General features: G+C 46.5%; 1 protein-coding gene and 4 non-coding genes across 17 annotated transcripts in view; 3 read left to right on the forward strand and 2 right to left on the reverse strand.

Annotated features, from left to right (window-relative positions):
• The window catches only part of LOC125948283 (transcription initiation factor TFIID subunit 1-like), a 294,308-nt gene that overhangs the window by 276,717 nt on the left and 3,859 nt on the right, over positions 1–13,732 (forward strand). Inside the window, exon 1 of one of the 13 annotated variants that reach the window (XM_049674195.1) lies at positions 9,436–10,058. The exons of the other annotated variants lie outside the window; for them this stretch is intronic. Coding sequence (XP_049530152.1) covers positions 9,981–10,058 — 78 coding nt within the window. The 5' untranslated portion in view covers positions 9,436–9,980. Of the gene's footprint in view, positions 1–9,435; positions 10,059–13,732 lie in introns of those variants that run through there. 13 annotated transcript variants of the gene reach the window in all.
• On the reverse strand, positions 5,667–5,787 carry Trnal-caa (transfer RNA leucine (anticodon CAA)). The gene is made up of 2 exons: positions 5,750–5,787; positions 5,667–5,711 (listed from the first exon to the last, which is right to left on the reverse strand). It is a non-coding gene; the product is annotated as a tRNA-Leu (tRNA).
• Positions 6,267–6,339, forward strand: Trnak-uuu (transfer RNA lysine (anticodon UUU)). Its single transcript has one exon. It is a non-coding gene; the product is annotated as a tRNA-Lys (tRNA).
• Trnak-uuu (transfer RNA lysine (anticodon UUU)) lies at positions 7,083–7,155 on the forward strand. Its single transcript has one exon. It is a non-coding gene; the product is annotated as a tRNA-Lys (tRNA).
• Trnal-caa (transfer RNA leucine (anticodon CAA)) lies at positions 8,179–8,298 on the reverse strand. Its single transcript has 2 exons — positions 8,261–8,298; positions 8,179–8,223 (listed from the first exon to the last, which is right to left on the reverse strand). It is a non-coding gene; the product is annotated as a tRNA-Leu (tRNA).

Genomic DNA, 13,732 nt, shown 5'->3' on the forward strand with positions numbered 1-13,732 from the left:
TCCATTTTTCCGGATGGTCTAGATTTACCACCACCAACCCCACATAATACCCGCCGTGTCCGTGTTCGATCGATCGATAGCGATGGTTACACTGCTGCGCCTAGCAAATACTGCAGTACTGGACGAACGTATTCCGGGTGTGCGTTGAAATCGAACGAACAGCACTTTTTTGTGTCGTGCAAAGTTGTAGGAATTCCCTATTCCACTTTCCTTCGAGACGACTATGGCTGGCTGCAAGTGATTGCAATTGATTTCGAGAACCCCATTATGGTGGTTGATTGATTTTTTGATTCGATTGCATTTTATGAGAACGTAATGAGGCGAGTTGCTTGGGTTTTAATTTTAGTTTTGCGACAAAAAAGTCGCCGTGATAATGTCTTAAAAGCATTGTTTGCGTTGCATCTGTTCTCTATTTGGACACTTCTATGCTTTGGATGAATTTGAGCCCCCAGTGGCGCCTTCCTTGTTGTTTGTTTCAACAACTATTTTCTGGTTTTTCTGGTTTCTGGCTTCAACTAAATTCTCTTCTTAGCGGTATGACTTCTAAATGTGGATAGCCATGAGCTGCTGGATTATAGCAGATGAAGTACGGGAGTTTTCAGTCAAGTGAGATCAAACAACTCTTTGATACCGATTGGTCGAGCGTGAATCGTGCTAAACAGATAACTTTACTGTGCTGTTTAACACCTCGGGGGGTAAGTTTGAGACCTGTTTTTTCCGGCTAAAAATCTATGCGCACTTTTTTTTACAATGTTGCTCCAACATTTACCTATGTTAGTTTCTTTATATCATGTTCCACTAGCTACTTATGCGATTCCTAAATGATAAAATCGAGTTTAATGTAGGAGCGTCAGGAATCTAGATGATTTTGTTAAACATTTTACCAAAAAAGGCATGTCGGTCGAATCTTGGGACTTATCTATGATAATAATGCTTTCTTATGATCATTGAATATCCATTAGGATTGGGATTCTCTGTTGATTATATTTAGTGACTATTTTATACCAAGATCTATTCTTATTTGCTTCACATTGACAGTCTTCATTGTCATGAAGATCGCTTCCAATGTAAGCAAGTAAATTATCATCACGAAGCACGTTTTTAACTATTGTGTAAGGAAGTTGGGTTGTTGCAAATTTTTGAGCTTTGTCTTCTTCGCTTTACATCTTCTAGTCGATTCTCTCGTTTGTGGCGAAAACCTTCTTTTCCTGTTCATAATTGAGAATGTTTTATTGATTCAAGAACTTCCTAATGTATTTATGGGCAAAAGTGAACCCAAAACTAGTTGAGAACACTTTCTGCAAGTGTCCCTCAAGGTTTTATAGCATCTTCTATGTCATCACATTATGATCACTGCTATGAAATGAATAGTGTGTACGAATTCCAAATGACTCTTAATAAAACGCCGAAGGGTTTTATCGAGAAATCTTTTCAAGCACTACAAGCGACAAACAGTCTCTTTCTCCTGAAACAGAACTTTCACAGCACAGACTGCTAAAGTGATAAAAATGTCTTCAAATTTCGTTCACTAACTGATTTTAAGCATTCCCAATAAAGATCATTCCGGCCTTTCGGACTTCTAGTCCAACTCTAAAAATGTACTCGTACTCTTCACACAAGATGCCACACTACAACCACCCCAGGGGCTGTCCGAACTGGGCAAAAAGGGTGCTCCAGATCGACGATCGCTTCGAGCGTGCAAACGTAGATTAATTAGGCGTAATCCAATTACTGGCGCACTGGTCCCAGCCGGCGGGGGCCGCCTAAGCCGACCGGAAACCGGAAATCGAACACTCTGTCGAGTCGAGATCGGCTCCCGAGAAGCAAGCTTTTGATGTTCACTACCGCAATCTCCCCGCCCATGTCAGCTGCTATAGCTGGTTGGTCCGCGATCGCATCTGCTGTGCGCCGCCGAGGGTTCTTCAAGGCCGCGGCCGACACCGACAAGACATTCGCTCTCGAAGTCGCGAAGTGAATGAACGAACGAACGAACTGAACTCTATCTTACCATCCATTCTATTCCCAATTGTTGGTGCGGCATGGCACTTCTTGCGGGTTGTGTACCCCAATTGTGGCAACTCGCGGCTGCGCTTGTGGATCATCGTGAGTGATGGCATCGTCGTGGCGCTTTATGCGCTGCTGCTGCAAGTTGCATCATCGCAGCAGTGTGGAAGCTGTGAGAAGAAAGCTGCCCCTCCCCCTTTGGATGGGGCGATCATCACCATGTTTCCACAACCTTGAGCCACCGCCTCGCGGAGATGATCTCTCTCCCCCTGCAGTGTTGCCGTTCGAAATTCGTTTTCCCTCGTCTCAACACACAAAGCGTCCTCTCTGGCGTTGCGTTTATGATGAGGTAAAAACGTTGGTCCCACGATGATGGGGTACATGAAGGGAAGGAGGAAAAGCAGGGTTGAATGGAACTCTCTGGAGTGGAGGAGCGTGTTTCATTGAAAAATATTTCAAAGATGCTCGCGGGAGCCACTTAATGAACCCCACCAGCAGTCACCCCGTGGCCAGACCAGACCAGGGCCCAAAACCCCCCAAAAAAAGGCTTTTCATGTTACGCCACGATCGCCACGATGTCCCACCGATTCGATGTCATTTATGCGATTAATGGAAACCGATTTGACAGTTCATTGAGTAACCGTGGTGAAAAAGTGAAGGTTTTTCGGAGATATTTTCACTCATAATTTTTTTGGTTGTTGTCTTTTGAATAACGTTTCCATTTGTTTCGGTCCTTATTCGGTCTGCCGGCGGAACATTCCCTTATCAACATTTGAGTCATTTGAGGTGGTAACTAGAATCGAACCGAATTGCCGCGATGGTGGTTAAGAAGCAGATGCAAGCAGAGATGTTGTGCTGGTTGTGCTCGCGATCACGATCACGATCACGGTGGTACCGTTGGTTTGGTGTTGGCCTTCGAACGAACAAAAGCTGGTGGTGCCGCTGGTAACACACATTTTCCAGCGTATTCGGCAATCATTGGCCCATTACCCCGCAGTCCCAGAGTCCGTCCGTCGCTTAGCATCCCAGCAGGGGATGGAGATGTTTGGGCGCGCTGCATAATATGTTGATGCTCGCTCGCGCGCTCTGCTCTGTATACATGCCACGCACTGCAATCTGCAGAAGCAGCAGCAGCATTCCACAGACCACACACACCTTGCTACACTTTTACCGGGGTGTGTGTGTGTATATGGTATGTGAAGATCTCGGTTAATCGGCACACAAATTGCGCGGCCATTAACATCTTCTTACTCGGGGGAGCCCGAGCGATCGCAACATTTTGCTACGGGATTGGATTCACCGAGTGTGTGTGTCGGGGATTCGGAAAAATGCTTCCCTTCTCTCTATCTCTAGCTCCAGAGACAGACAGAGATCGGGCTAGCTAGCCCGAGCTCGACGTCTTTCCAGGCTCCTTCCTCCCCATTTATTTTCCCACCACAACATCGTACGAACCCCGGTGACGACCTTGATGAGAGTGTGCTTCGGTTGGGGCTGTACCGTAAGGAATTCGACCATTTCCCTTCGAATGCGACTCGATGATGGGTAAGGGTGGAGGAAGGTGTCTATGGAACCGCGGTGGTGGGCCTCTGGATTATGTCGCTGGCTTTGCTTTGGAATGGAATTATTTTCTTCAACTTCTTGCAGCTCTCTGTTGTAGCGAATTGAGGCAGCCTAACAACCGCTCCACAGCCTACTATCGAATGGTATGGACAACATCACCAGTCCAGCCCAATAGTGCTATCGACACGTAACCATCCAAGCGAACCAAGGGGCACCATTCTCGAACATAAACGTAACGCATTCCTCGCACCTGGACTGAACCGGGGACTGTGACTGTACGATAGTTATGTTTTGTTGTTTGACAATTACAACTCAAATGCGCTTATCGTAAGGTGCGTGCGTAAGTGCGCGCGCGCGCATATGTGTGTGCAGTAGGAAGGAGGAATGCGCGGACGCGGACATGGCAACTTTTTGTGTTTTGTTGTTTACTCTGATGGGTGTGTCTGCGGCTTGTTTTTTCTTTCCTACGATCAACACCCAAGGTCTCAAGCCCCACATTCACTTATCAGCGCTCGAGCGTGGCTCTTCCTTCAGGTTTTATCGCGTGAGATTGTAGAATTTCAATTGAATTTTAGAAACACCACAAAACACATGTTTCTCGGACAACACATCATCATCGATCATCATCATCATGTTGCGAGACTGTAATAGGTAGTGTGTGGTGTGTTTGTGTTAACTTTTTGCATTGAATTACTAACCATCATGTCCATCACAACACTGCTGCGTTGGTCTTTTGGTTTTGGAGCATAGATTTTTGCCAGTTCCCGACCCTGCGCGCGGTTCTTGCTCGTTCATAAGCAACACCACTCTGCTGTAAGCTGTTCAAAAGTGTCACGTCCTTGAATCCGTGTTCCAGTGTGTGGGACGATTCATCATCATTGTGTTGTCCACCTCATGCCTGTGTCTGTGTGTGTATGGATAGGTGTTTTGTCCCTAAACGAACGAACGGTCAACAATGACGCCGACTGCGGGGCCAAAGGCAATGTTGAGTTGACGTCAGCCTGGTGTCAGAGTAGAGAGCCAGCGCCAAGCGCGTCGCAGAAGTCACGACGTTAGCTTGCGCTGTGGAATGATGGCAAGTCACCACGAACACGACCACGATGACGACGGTGTGGCGCAAACAACAACAACAACAACTCCAAAGACGGCGAACACTATCGGGACAGCGAATCGCTCTTTGCGCGCCCCTCAAATGACACTTTTCATGCTTCTGCCACAAGAGGAAGAAGGCTGGTGGCTGAGTGCGCAACGGGTACAACCTGGGCACACAACGGGTCTGTCTGCCTATACCACCATCACCACACCACCACCCCCCCCTACCTGGCCTGCCTGATACACGTACACCGGTTCACGCTAGCGGTGAGAACCGGTATGTGTTCGGTTTGCTATGCTGCTGGATTCTTTCTGGAACCACTCTCGTCCACCTACGCACACCAGGTAGAGCAAGATCCGCCCCCACCTCTTCTCCTCCTTCCGGTGTAGTCGTCAGCATGACTCGTGTTGATGTTGATGACGGCTGTGATGTTGCGGATCTTCGCTTATCACTAAAGGGTCCCTGCTATTGACGGAGTATCGATTTCGAATGATTTATGTGTGATAATGGACCAAACAGCCCAACCATCCTGTCTATCTCGCGCGTGATAACGTTGCGCTGTGCCGAGGTCAGAGCGTTTGTTTGTGTGATCATGCTGATCGGAGCGGGAAATGTATGCATTATAAGCAACGGTCCAGCAGCGCATCGCGCGAAGGCCATCGTTGGCTATTAATTATTCCATGCCCAGCCTCGACAGGTGGTTCATTAAAGATGATAAACAAAATGAAATACTACCCCCACTACTGCTCACGATGGTGCACGCGGTCAGCACGGAATGCCACGGAGGATTCCAGAGAGGCAAACAAAGAATGAGTTAATCGCGCAATGCATTAAGCCGCCGGGTAAGCCAATCTAATATCCCGTTGTCGCCAGGCTGTGTGTCGAGGGGCTTTGCTTCCGTTGAATGTAAATATTTGTTCAGCGTGGAAAATATGCGCATCTTTCTTGCCACGTGCCATTGATCTAAAAAAGGTTGCTCGTTGTGAGTGGTAAAAAGAAATGTTATCCTTGTCAGAAGTGGGATTCGAACCCACGCCCTCAGAGAGGACCAGAACGCTCGGGACACCCGCCGAGAGGCAGGCAAGATTTGCTCTTGAGTCTGGCGCCTTAGACCGCTCGGCCATCCTGACATGTTGAGAGGGGCGCGCCAAAACAGCTCCTGCATAGGTGGGGCTGAAGGGAGATAGAATTTTAAATCTTGCGGAAATTATTAAACAGGTTTACTTGTGTTTGGAAGACTAATATTCTAAAGTTGAAAGAAGCATAGTTATTGTGTAATGGAAATTTGCAAAATGCTATCAGTGCATTGTTCATTGCATTGCAAACCTTATGTGTGCACGTAAATGGAGAACTTATTTCATTTTTGACATTAACACAAACCACGTAGGGTAGATCAATCGAGTGTAGCTATATAAAGAAAATTACGAGTAAAACTGTAATAGAATATTATCTATTACATATCAGTATCTCAAACATAGCTGGGTCAATTCGACATCGAAAGCCATTGAAAGTATTAAAGAAAATAAAAAATGAGTGATGTTCTAAAACGGGTATGTGCATTCAACAGTGCAGTAGTATAAATAGCTGTTTGGCATGCGGGATGTGTATGGCCCGGATAGCTCAGTCGGTAGAGCGTTGGACTTTTAATCCAACGGTCTAGGGTTCAAGTCCCTATTCGGGCGGCTGAAATTCTTTTTTCTTATTCTCGTTGTTTTCCCTTGTTGAGATTTTTTTTCCTGTGTTTTGATTATTCCAGCGGGCGAAATAGAATAACATTTTATAATGAAAGAAACAATACATTTTCCACATGAAATTGCAAGTATGTTCTACATGTTTTCAATATTGCTGCCATTTATTAAAACGAGTCAAGGGTATTTATAAGTTCAGCGTAAAATAGTGTTATTCTTCTATTGTCATGAAGCTTGTTCCAAATTGAGGAAGTTTTTGCGCTTAATAGACGTTTTGAAACTGTTGTGAATGTCATAAAGGTAACATTATCACAGCCTCGTTTGATCAGAGAGTAATTTTGATTTTCTTAATTGATCGTAACTACTACCGCAGCAATGGGAAGGTACTCGTACTCCATGTTTTGCTTCCAATTTACTTTATGGTAGCAACACAGAATCCTGCAATAATTGATACTAAATGGTTTGCATTTGCATAAACTTACTTTCAGGACTTAATTTACATTCAATTGTCATAGATTATTTGTTTTTGATGCTTTTTGATCCTATGCAACGTTAGTCGATTAGGAAAAACTAAATGTAACAAAATTGAATTAAATTATTGTAATACTTTAATTTTATATAATTTTGTTTTCCTAAACGACTAACGTTTGTCTAGAATCAACAAGTCGTTGATACATGGTCTCTTCTAAAAAACGCTCCCATATTTGTGAATGTGATTTGGCGCCGGAGCAATCAGAGCCCGGGTAGCTCAGTCGGTAGAGCGTTGGACTTTTAATCCAACGGTCTAGGGTTCAAGTCCCTATTCGGGCGGAGTGAAATCTTTTTTCAGTTTTCCTTGCATCTATTTTACAAGAATGCTTTTCCTTTGCCTAATTGCAAGTGCTGTTTGCTGTACTCTTGTTTTATAATACTATCTTTTTGTTAATAAATATGTAAAAATATATATATGGACAGCCATATGTTGTTCCGGAAAACGTAAATCTCAAGAAACTTCAGCTTCAATTCTTCGAAGAGAAAATTGAATAACTTAGAATATAACACTTACTGTGCAGACAGGGAGGTTGAGTGTATCAAAACTACTTTGTTTTCATGACTTAACAAAATTTTCCAATGGATTGCGACGCACAGAAGCCTGTCTAAATAAAATGTTCTCTTAGCATCAGGAACTAAGAGTTCATAAACATAAGAAGACATACACATTAAACAGTTCTTTCTAATTCAAGTATGGAATCCTGTTTAATAAGCTGTAAGATGTTTCAAATGCGCAGAAATTCGCTAGGCATATTAATCATACTTTGTTGACAAGGTTTATCACAATACCTCCAGTTAAAAAATGATTGGTTGTTATAATGCTACGAAATGTTTAATTTTGCAATGATTGTCACTGAATTCAAGTATCAGTAGCTAAATTTATCAACATAATTTTAGCAATTTACTCAGCATAAGGAAGTACATAATTTTCATCGAGCAAAAATCCAAATAGCCGTGGCCACACGGGGCGAAAACTCTAGCGCAAACGAAAAAATTAATGCCAAAACGTTTACGCTTGCCGTTTACATGCTGTCAAACGATTATTGGTCCGTGGAGCGTAAAACCTAGCGTAAAAGCTTTTTGCAAACGGTAGGGCTCACAATATGTTCTTTTTGTGGTTTACATCGACAGTGAGTGATCATTGCTAGTGTATTCAATCCTTTTCTTCAAAAAAACGATTTAATTTCCTCAACCCGGCCATGTAAACATATCGAAGCGAAAACATTTTGGCATTAATGTGCAAATTTGCGCACAAATTTTCGCCCCGTGTGGCCACGGCTAATGAAGGAAAAAAAAGATTTTTGTCAGAAGTGGGATTCGAACCCACGCCCTCAGAGAGGACCAGAACGCTCGGGACACCCGCCGAGAGGCAGGCAAGATTGCTCTTGAGTCTGGCGCCTTAGACCGCTCGGCCATCCTGACATGTTGAGCGTGGCTGGTCTGAATCCAAACGTATTCTCCAAGCGCTGAGTACACGTCACTCACTACAATGAGCTACCTTTGCTGACACACTCAATGACGATTGGGGTGGATAGTTCGGCCTTACCCGCTTGTCGCGATTAGCATTTGGCCATTCGATTCCATTCAATCAATTCCACCCGAATGATCCATCTTTACGCATTTTTTTTTTTACCATAAGAAGGTCTTCACTATTCAGTTGACTTATTGTGAAATGGCGGGTACATTAACTGGCCATCATTTGGAACCGTCGCAAGTGGAAAGTTGGTCCATCATGTGCAGTGATGGACACGTGGACCAAAAAGGGAAGTTAAACCGGACCGCCATTAACCATCGTCCGTCGAACGAAAGTTTTATTTGCTCCGATTTCCCCCCTCCGGACCTGCGGTGAGGCTTCGCGGCAGCAACCAATAAAATAAACCCATATCCATCGGGCCAAAGAAAAGCCGAAATACGACGAAAATCGTATCGAATCATCACTTACGGACGCAATTCTCTTATCACGGCCCCAAAAACCCATCCTCCCCGGTATGCACTTGTATACCCGCCGTCACCGCGTCTTTTATGGTGAAAAAGGGAGAAAGAAAATAAACGGTTTTGTGGCCGTTTATTGTGCAGATTTCGATTGGGTCGGCATGACCCATCGACTATTGGGTCTCATCCAAATCAATCGAGGAAAGCGAAACACACCACCAACAGTGTGTGTGTGTCACCTTCTGCCGAGGGAATGGCACACACCACACCTAGATCAGCACCAGCAGCAGCAGCAGCAGCAGCAATAGCTGTTATCAGGCAAACCATCCGTGGATATGGGTGCGTGTGTGCGTGCTCAACTCGTTCCTTTTTCGAAGTCCCTCCCGATGTGTCGCTCGCCAAATTTATCGGTCGCAGCGGCAGTGACGGCGGCAGCGGGATTGGTAGAGAGCATACCACCACCAACCATCAACCCTTTTCATGGCTGCATCGTTTCCCCCGCCCCGGAACCAAGGGCGGTAGTGATAATGATAAGCGCGAACCTAGCCGTAACATAGAACAGAATGAAACAAAAAACCTGAAACGACGCTCCACAAGTGGTTGAACGGTGGAGGAGAGGAGGAGAAGGTGTCAAGTGCCACCGATGATTCCTCCGTCCATATGAGTTGGTTCGCGGCCAGCACCGAATGGAACGCCGGCGAATCGCGTGTGGGGGGAGCGGAAAGAGAAGAGAAGACTCGGCGAAGAAAGGAAAAGGGGTTGCCTGCATGTGCGTGTACGTGTGTGCGTCGCAACGGTGGTGATCAACCGCTTGTGACGGATCCGCTAGTACACCCACCCACCGACCGAGCAGAAGGAGCAAAGGCGCACCTTTGGGCACCGCCGCAAGTGCAGCGACCGGTCAGTCTAATGTCAACATTCGGTCGTTCAGGAAGTCATCCCCGGAGTGCCGCGCACAGTGATCATCATCTGTGATCATCGAGCCTACCCGTCTGTGGCCCCGTTTGAGTTCAGTTCGCTGGATTGTTGTTATCCCGGGAGCCCGGCGCGCTAAACGCCAAAAACGCCAGTGCTAGTCCGTTCCCCGTTGTGCCAGTGTCGTCTCATCTGGGTCTGTGCAACGCGTCAAGTGATCCTGCGTGAAATCGGTGTTACCGGACGAAATCCCGAAGATGGATATTCCACAGATCGCCCAAGAGGATGTGCTGGAGGAGTTTAGCCGAGTGTTTACACCGGAGCTGTACGAACGAGTAAGCGCACAAAAAAGGAGTAAAGCGGGGGAACGGGAAAGCGCAGAAGGAGTGAGTGACGTTTGGGAATGCAAGGAATCAACCGAGAGACACTCACTCCCACCCCCTTTGGTGACTCAACGGATGTGGTGGAGTCCTTCTCGTGACTCAACTCGTAACTCGCTCCTGAGCAACATCGGTTCGCGTGAATCATTGTCAGTTAGGCAGTCAGTAGTGTGACTCATGGTTTTGGGTTATTTTGAGCTATCAGTTTGAGCCAGTGACGACCATCGAACGGTCCCAAGGGTTGCGACTATGCTGGGTTTTTTAAAATACGTTTTGATATACTTTTAGCATCTTCACTGGCTCTTCGTGGGCCTATATGATAAGCGAATACAATTAGACGGCAGCTTCGGTGGTGCCATAAGCGATATATGGTATACCTTATCATTGGTTTGGTGGGGTTTTCCTTGCCTCGAATAGCCCTCGTGACAACACCACGTATGCATTCGTCGAGGGATGAAATCGACGGACGGGAAAACTACAATTGCATTTTAACGATCTCCTTCGCTGTACTCTTCTCCCCCGTTCGATTTCTTATCCATCGATCGATCGAGGGCAATAGACTGTGTTTACTGCTCGCTGAGCAGATCCGAGATCCGACCCGATATTTCCCGTTTTCCTTTCATTTGAAGAAAGCATAAAAATGGTTGTTTGATTTGCCGGAAGGCCGGCCGGTAGGCAGGCTAGCTCATCTGGGCGCTGTTTACGCTCCTTCTCCCTCCCAAAGTGATCATAAAAATGAAACGACGAGAGACAATCAGCCACCGATCGTTTATAGCTCCCGCATACCATGCTTCCCCAAAACTACCCGCACCCGGGTGGTTTAATGCTTCATCATCACCCTCGAATGTAGCTCCAGCAGTGCGCAATCGCTTCACTGGAAACTACCGGCTTATCGGCAGCATAAGTATATCTTCAACTTTACGCTGTCCTAGATCATAAACAACGTGGAAAGGGGGAGACTCCACAAAACCTTGTAGTAATGCCCACCTTGACGGGATAAGCTTCCGCGGCCACATGTCGACTTTAGTTGATAAGAAGCTTAAGACGTCAATGATATGTTTTGTATTTCCGTTTGGTTGTTGCTGCCGTTTTATGTAGCTCCGTCTCGTATCGATAGCTGCTGAACCCCGTAGAGGCATGGGCAACGCATCCGGGAGTTAGCCAAACATCCAAGGACAGCTAGATAACAAAACTCATTTGCAATTCAAGGAATTAACTGGCGAAGCTAAAGCCGCACACACGCAACACGAGCGTTGTTCGCAATGAATTAATCAAATTCCGGATCACAGATTCCTCAACTCTCCTCTGCCTATGGTAGCTGGAACGATCGTGGATCGGATGGTTTGGTATATGGTGCGTTCGGACGCGGAGTGGATATGTGGCGAAGTTAAACCGGGAGATCAGTTCAGACGCAGTTGAGTCGCTAAATTTGATCAAAGATCAAAGCATCAAAGATTGATCTGATTAATGGCCTTTGTGCAAGGGAAGTAGGGCCGACGCGTGATAGCGACATTGTAAACGGAAAGCGCGCTTCCCAAGAATGGCCAAGAGGACACTCGAAGCAGAGTGTCACACCTCTTAAAGCTGCTCAAGGTTATGATGTGAAGAAGCCATTTCTCCCGGCTCCCGATTCTTGTTTCCAACTGTAAACCGGGATTCCATCAGGGGCTACTGATGGCCCGGGAGCCGCCGCTACCCCTCTTAATGCCTAATTGAATTCCCACTAGGAGCACCCCTAGTGTTCTATTGGGAATGATTATCGATCGCGATCACTGTGGAGAGGTCTGCCAAGAGAAGATGGGTGGCATTGCTTGGCAGCGGGAATGGTGGACCTTGTCCACGGCCAACACCGTTGCCATCACTGCAACGCGAGATAAGATTAAGCACTACCGACTAAGACGACGAAGACGACGACGACGGCGGTGGGTGCCATTTGTGTTGACATTGGCAAGTGGTCCCGGATAGCAGAGATAACACTAGCCGGACCCCGAGTGTCGAACCTTTTTGTGGAATTTTAAACCGGGTCCAGTGTTGGGAAGAGGGAGACCACACTAACCTGCGCGTCTCGATGATCGATGATCTCAGGAAACCCTATCATCTGCTCCCTGGTGTTGACCTATCGAGATCATCGAGGGAAATCGATATCGTGCCACATCCGTTTGCACAATGGGGTGTGGTGGAGAGCCAGAGGAGACCCACGTAAGCGATTTCTCCGGCCACCGGAATCGGAATCGGAATCGTTTGTTCGCCACTCACACCAGGCACTTCCCCGTGGTCGAATGGTTGGTTGGCTTCCCCACCTTCGTTCATCGTTCCTTCTCTTTTCAACTTTGTCGCAATAAAGGACGAAGTGTGCGGTGCGATAGCGAACGATAACAGCGACGACACTGACGACCATTGATGTTGTGGACGGCACGGGGACAGCGCATTGATGTAAACGTTTGCGAACCAATCAATCGGATGACGGGTGCATGATAAGAAGAGCTTTCGAGAGTCGAGCTCGATGGCACTGCAATCCATACCGTGTGTGTGTGGACGGAGAATTCCTATCGCGTCGCATACGCATACCGTGGCTGCAACCCACGTGGCCACGTGGAGCTTACGATGGTCGTTCGGAACACCACAATACCAATTATGGAATCAAATCATCAGCTTCCAAACAATATCACTGGAATGTACGAAACAGAACTGTTTTATAAATAATTCGTTAGCAAGAAATCTAAAATTTGCCCCTAAAAACACCGGGCACTTACTGACTGACGTTTATTAGTGATTCAAAAAGCAAGCATAAATGTCACAGCTTGCTATGTGCCGGATAATATGTTTACTATGATACTATGATTGGAATCGTAAATTCGTACTGATGATGAGATGGTTTTTTTTAATTTAACTAAAGAAAAACAATTTAAAAATAGTTCGCTGGTCTATTATACCCAAAAGGTTTGGGAATGCATCTGGGATAGTTTGCCGGTACATGCCCTGTGACCGTACGTAGGTCTCGGGTCGGGTAGGTAGTATTTTTGCGCGCGTGGAAATGGTTTTAGCAATTGATTTTCCACCGCCACGGAAGCGGAAAAGTTAGAAAAATAGTTCGCTGGTCTATTATACCCAAAAGGTTTGGGAATGCATCTGGGATAGTTTGCCGGTACATGCCCTGTGACCGTACGTAGGTCTCGGGTCGGGTAGGTAGTATTTTTGCGCGCGTGGAAATGGTTTTAGCAATTGATTTTCCACCGCCACGGAAGCGGAAAAGTTAGAAACATTTCTCCAGCTGTCAAGAGGAATATGAGGTACATGATGACGACCACGATGCCGACAACCTTGCCCAACCCCGCTGGCAGCCACGCCGTCGTAAGCTTTCGCGGACGATGAAAAACACTCCTGGTTAATACCATTTAATATTCATTGCTTGGACACTCGGACTTGATGTCCAATCCGGCCGGCTGGCCCGGCCGGTCAGCGGTCTGTCGGTCTGGCCACGGTCGCTTCATTAATATGAAGCATCCAGCGGCACGAAAGTGGAAAATGCATAAACCAGCAGCAGCAGCAGCAGCAGCAACATCACGACGCCCCCTTTCGGCCGCTTCATGATCACCTTCACGCTTATCCCAGCAGGTCGGTCAATGTTG

This window comes from Anopheles darlingi, chromosome 2 (genome assembly GCF_943734745.1).
Source record: "Anopheles darlingi chromosome 2, idAnoDarlMG_H_01, whole genome shotgun sequence".
NCBI lineage: Eukaryota > Metazoa > Arthropoda > Insecta > Diptera > Culicidae > Anopheles > Anopheles darlingi.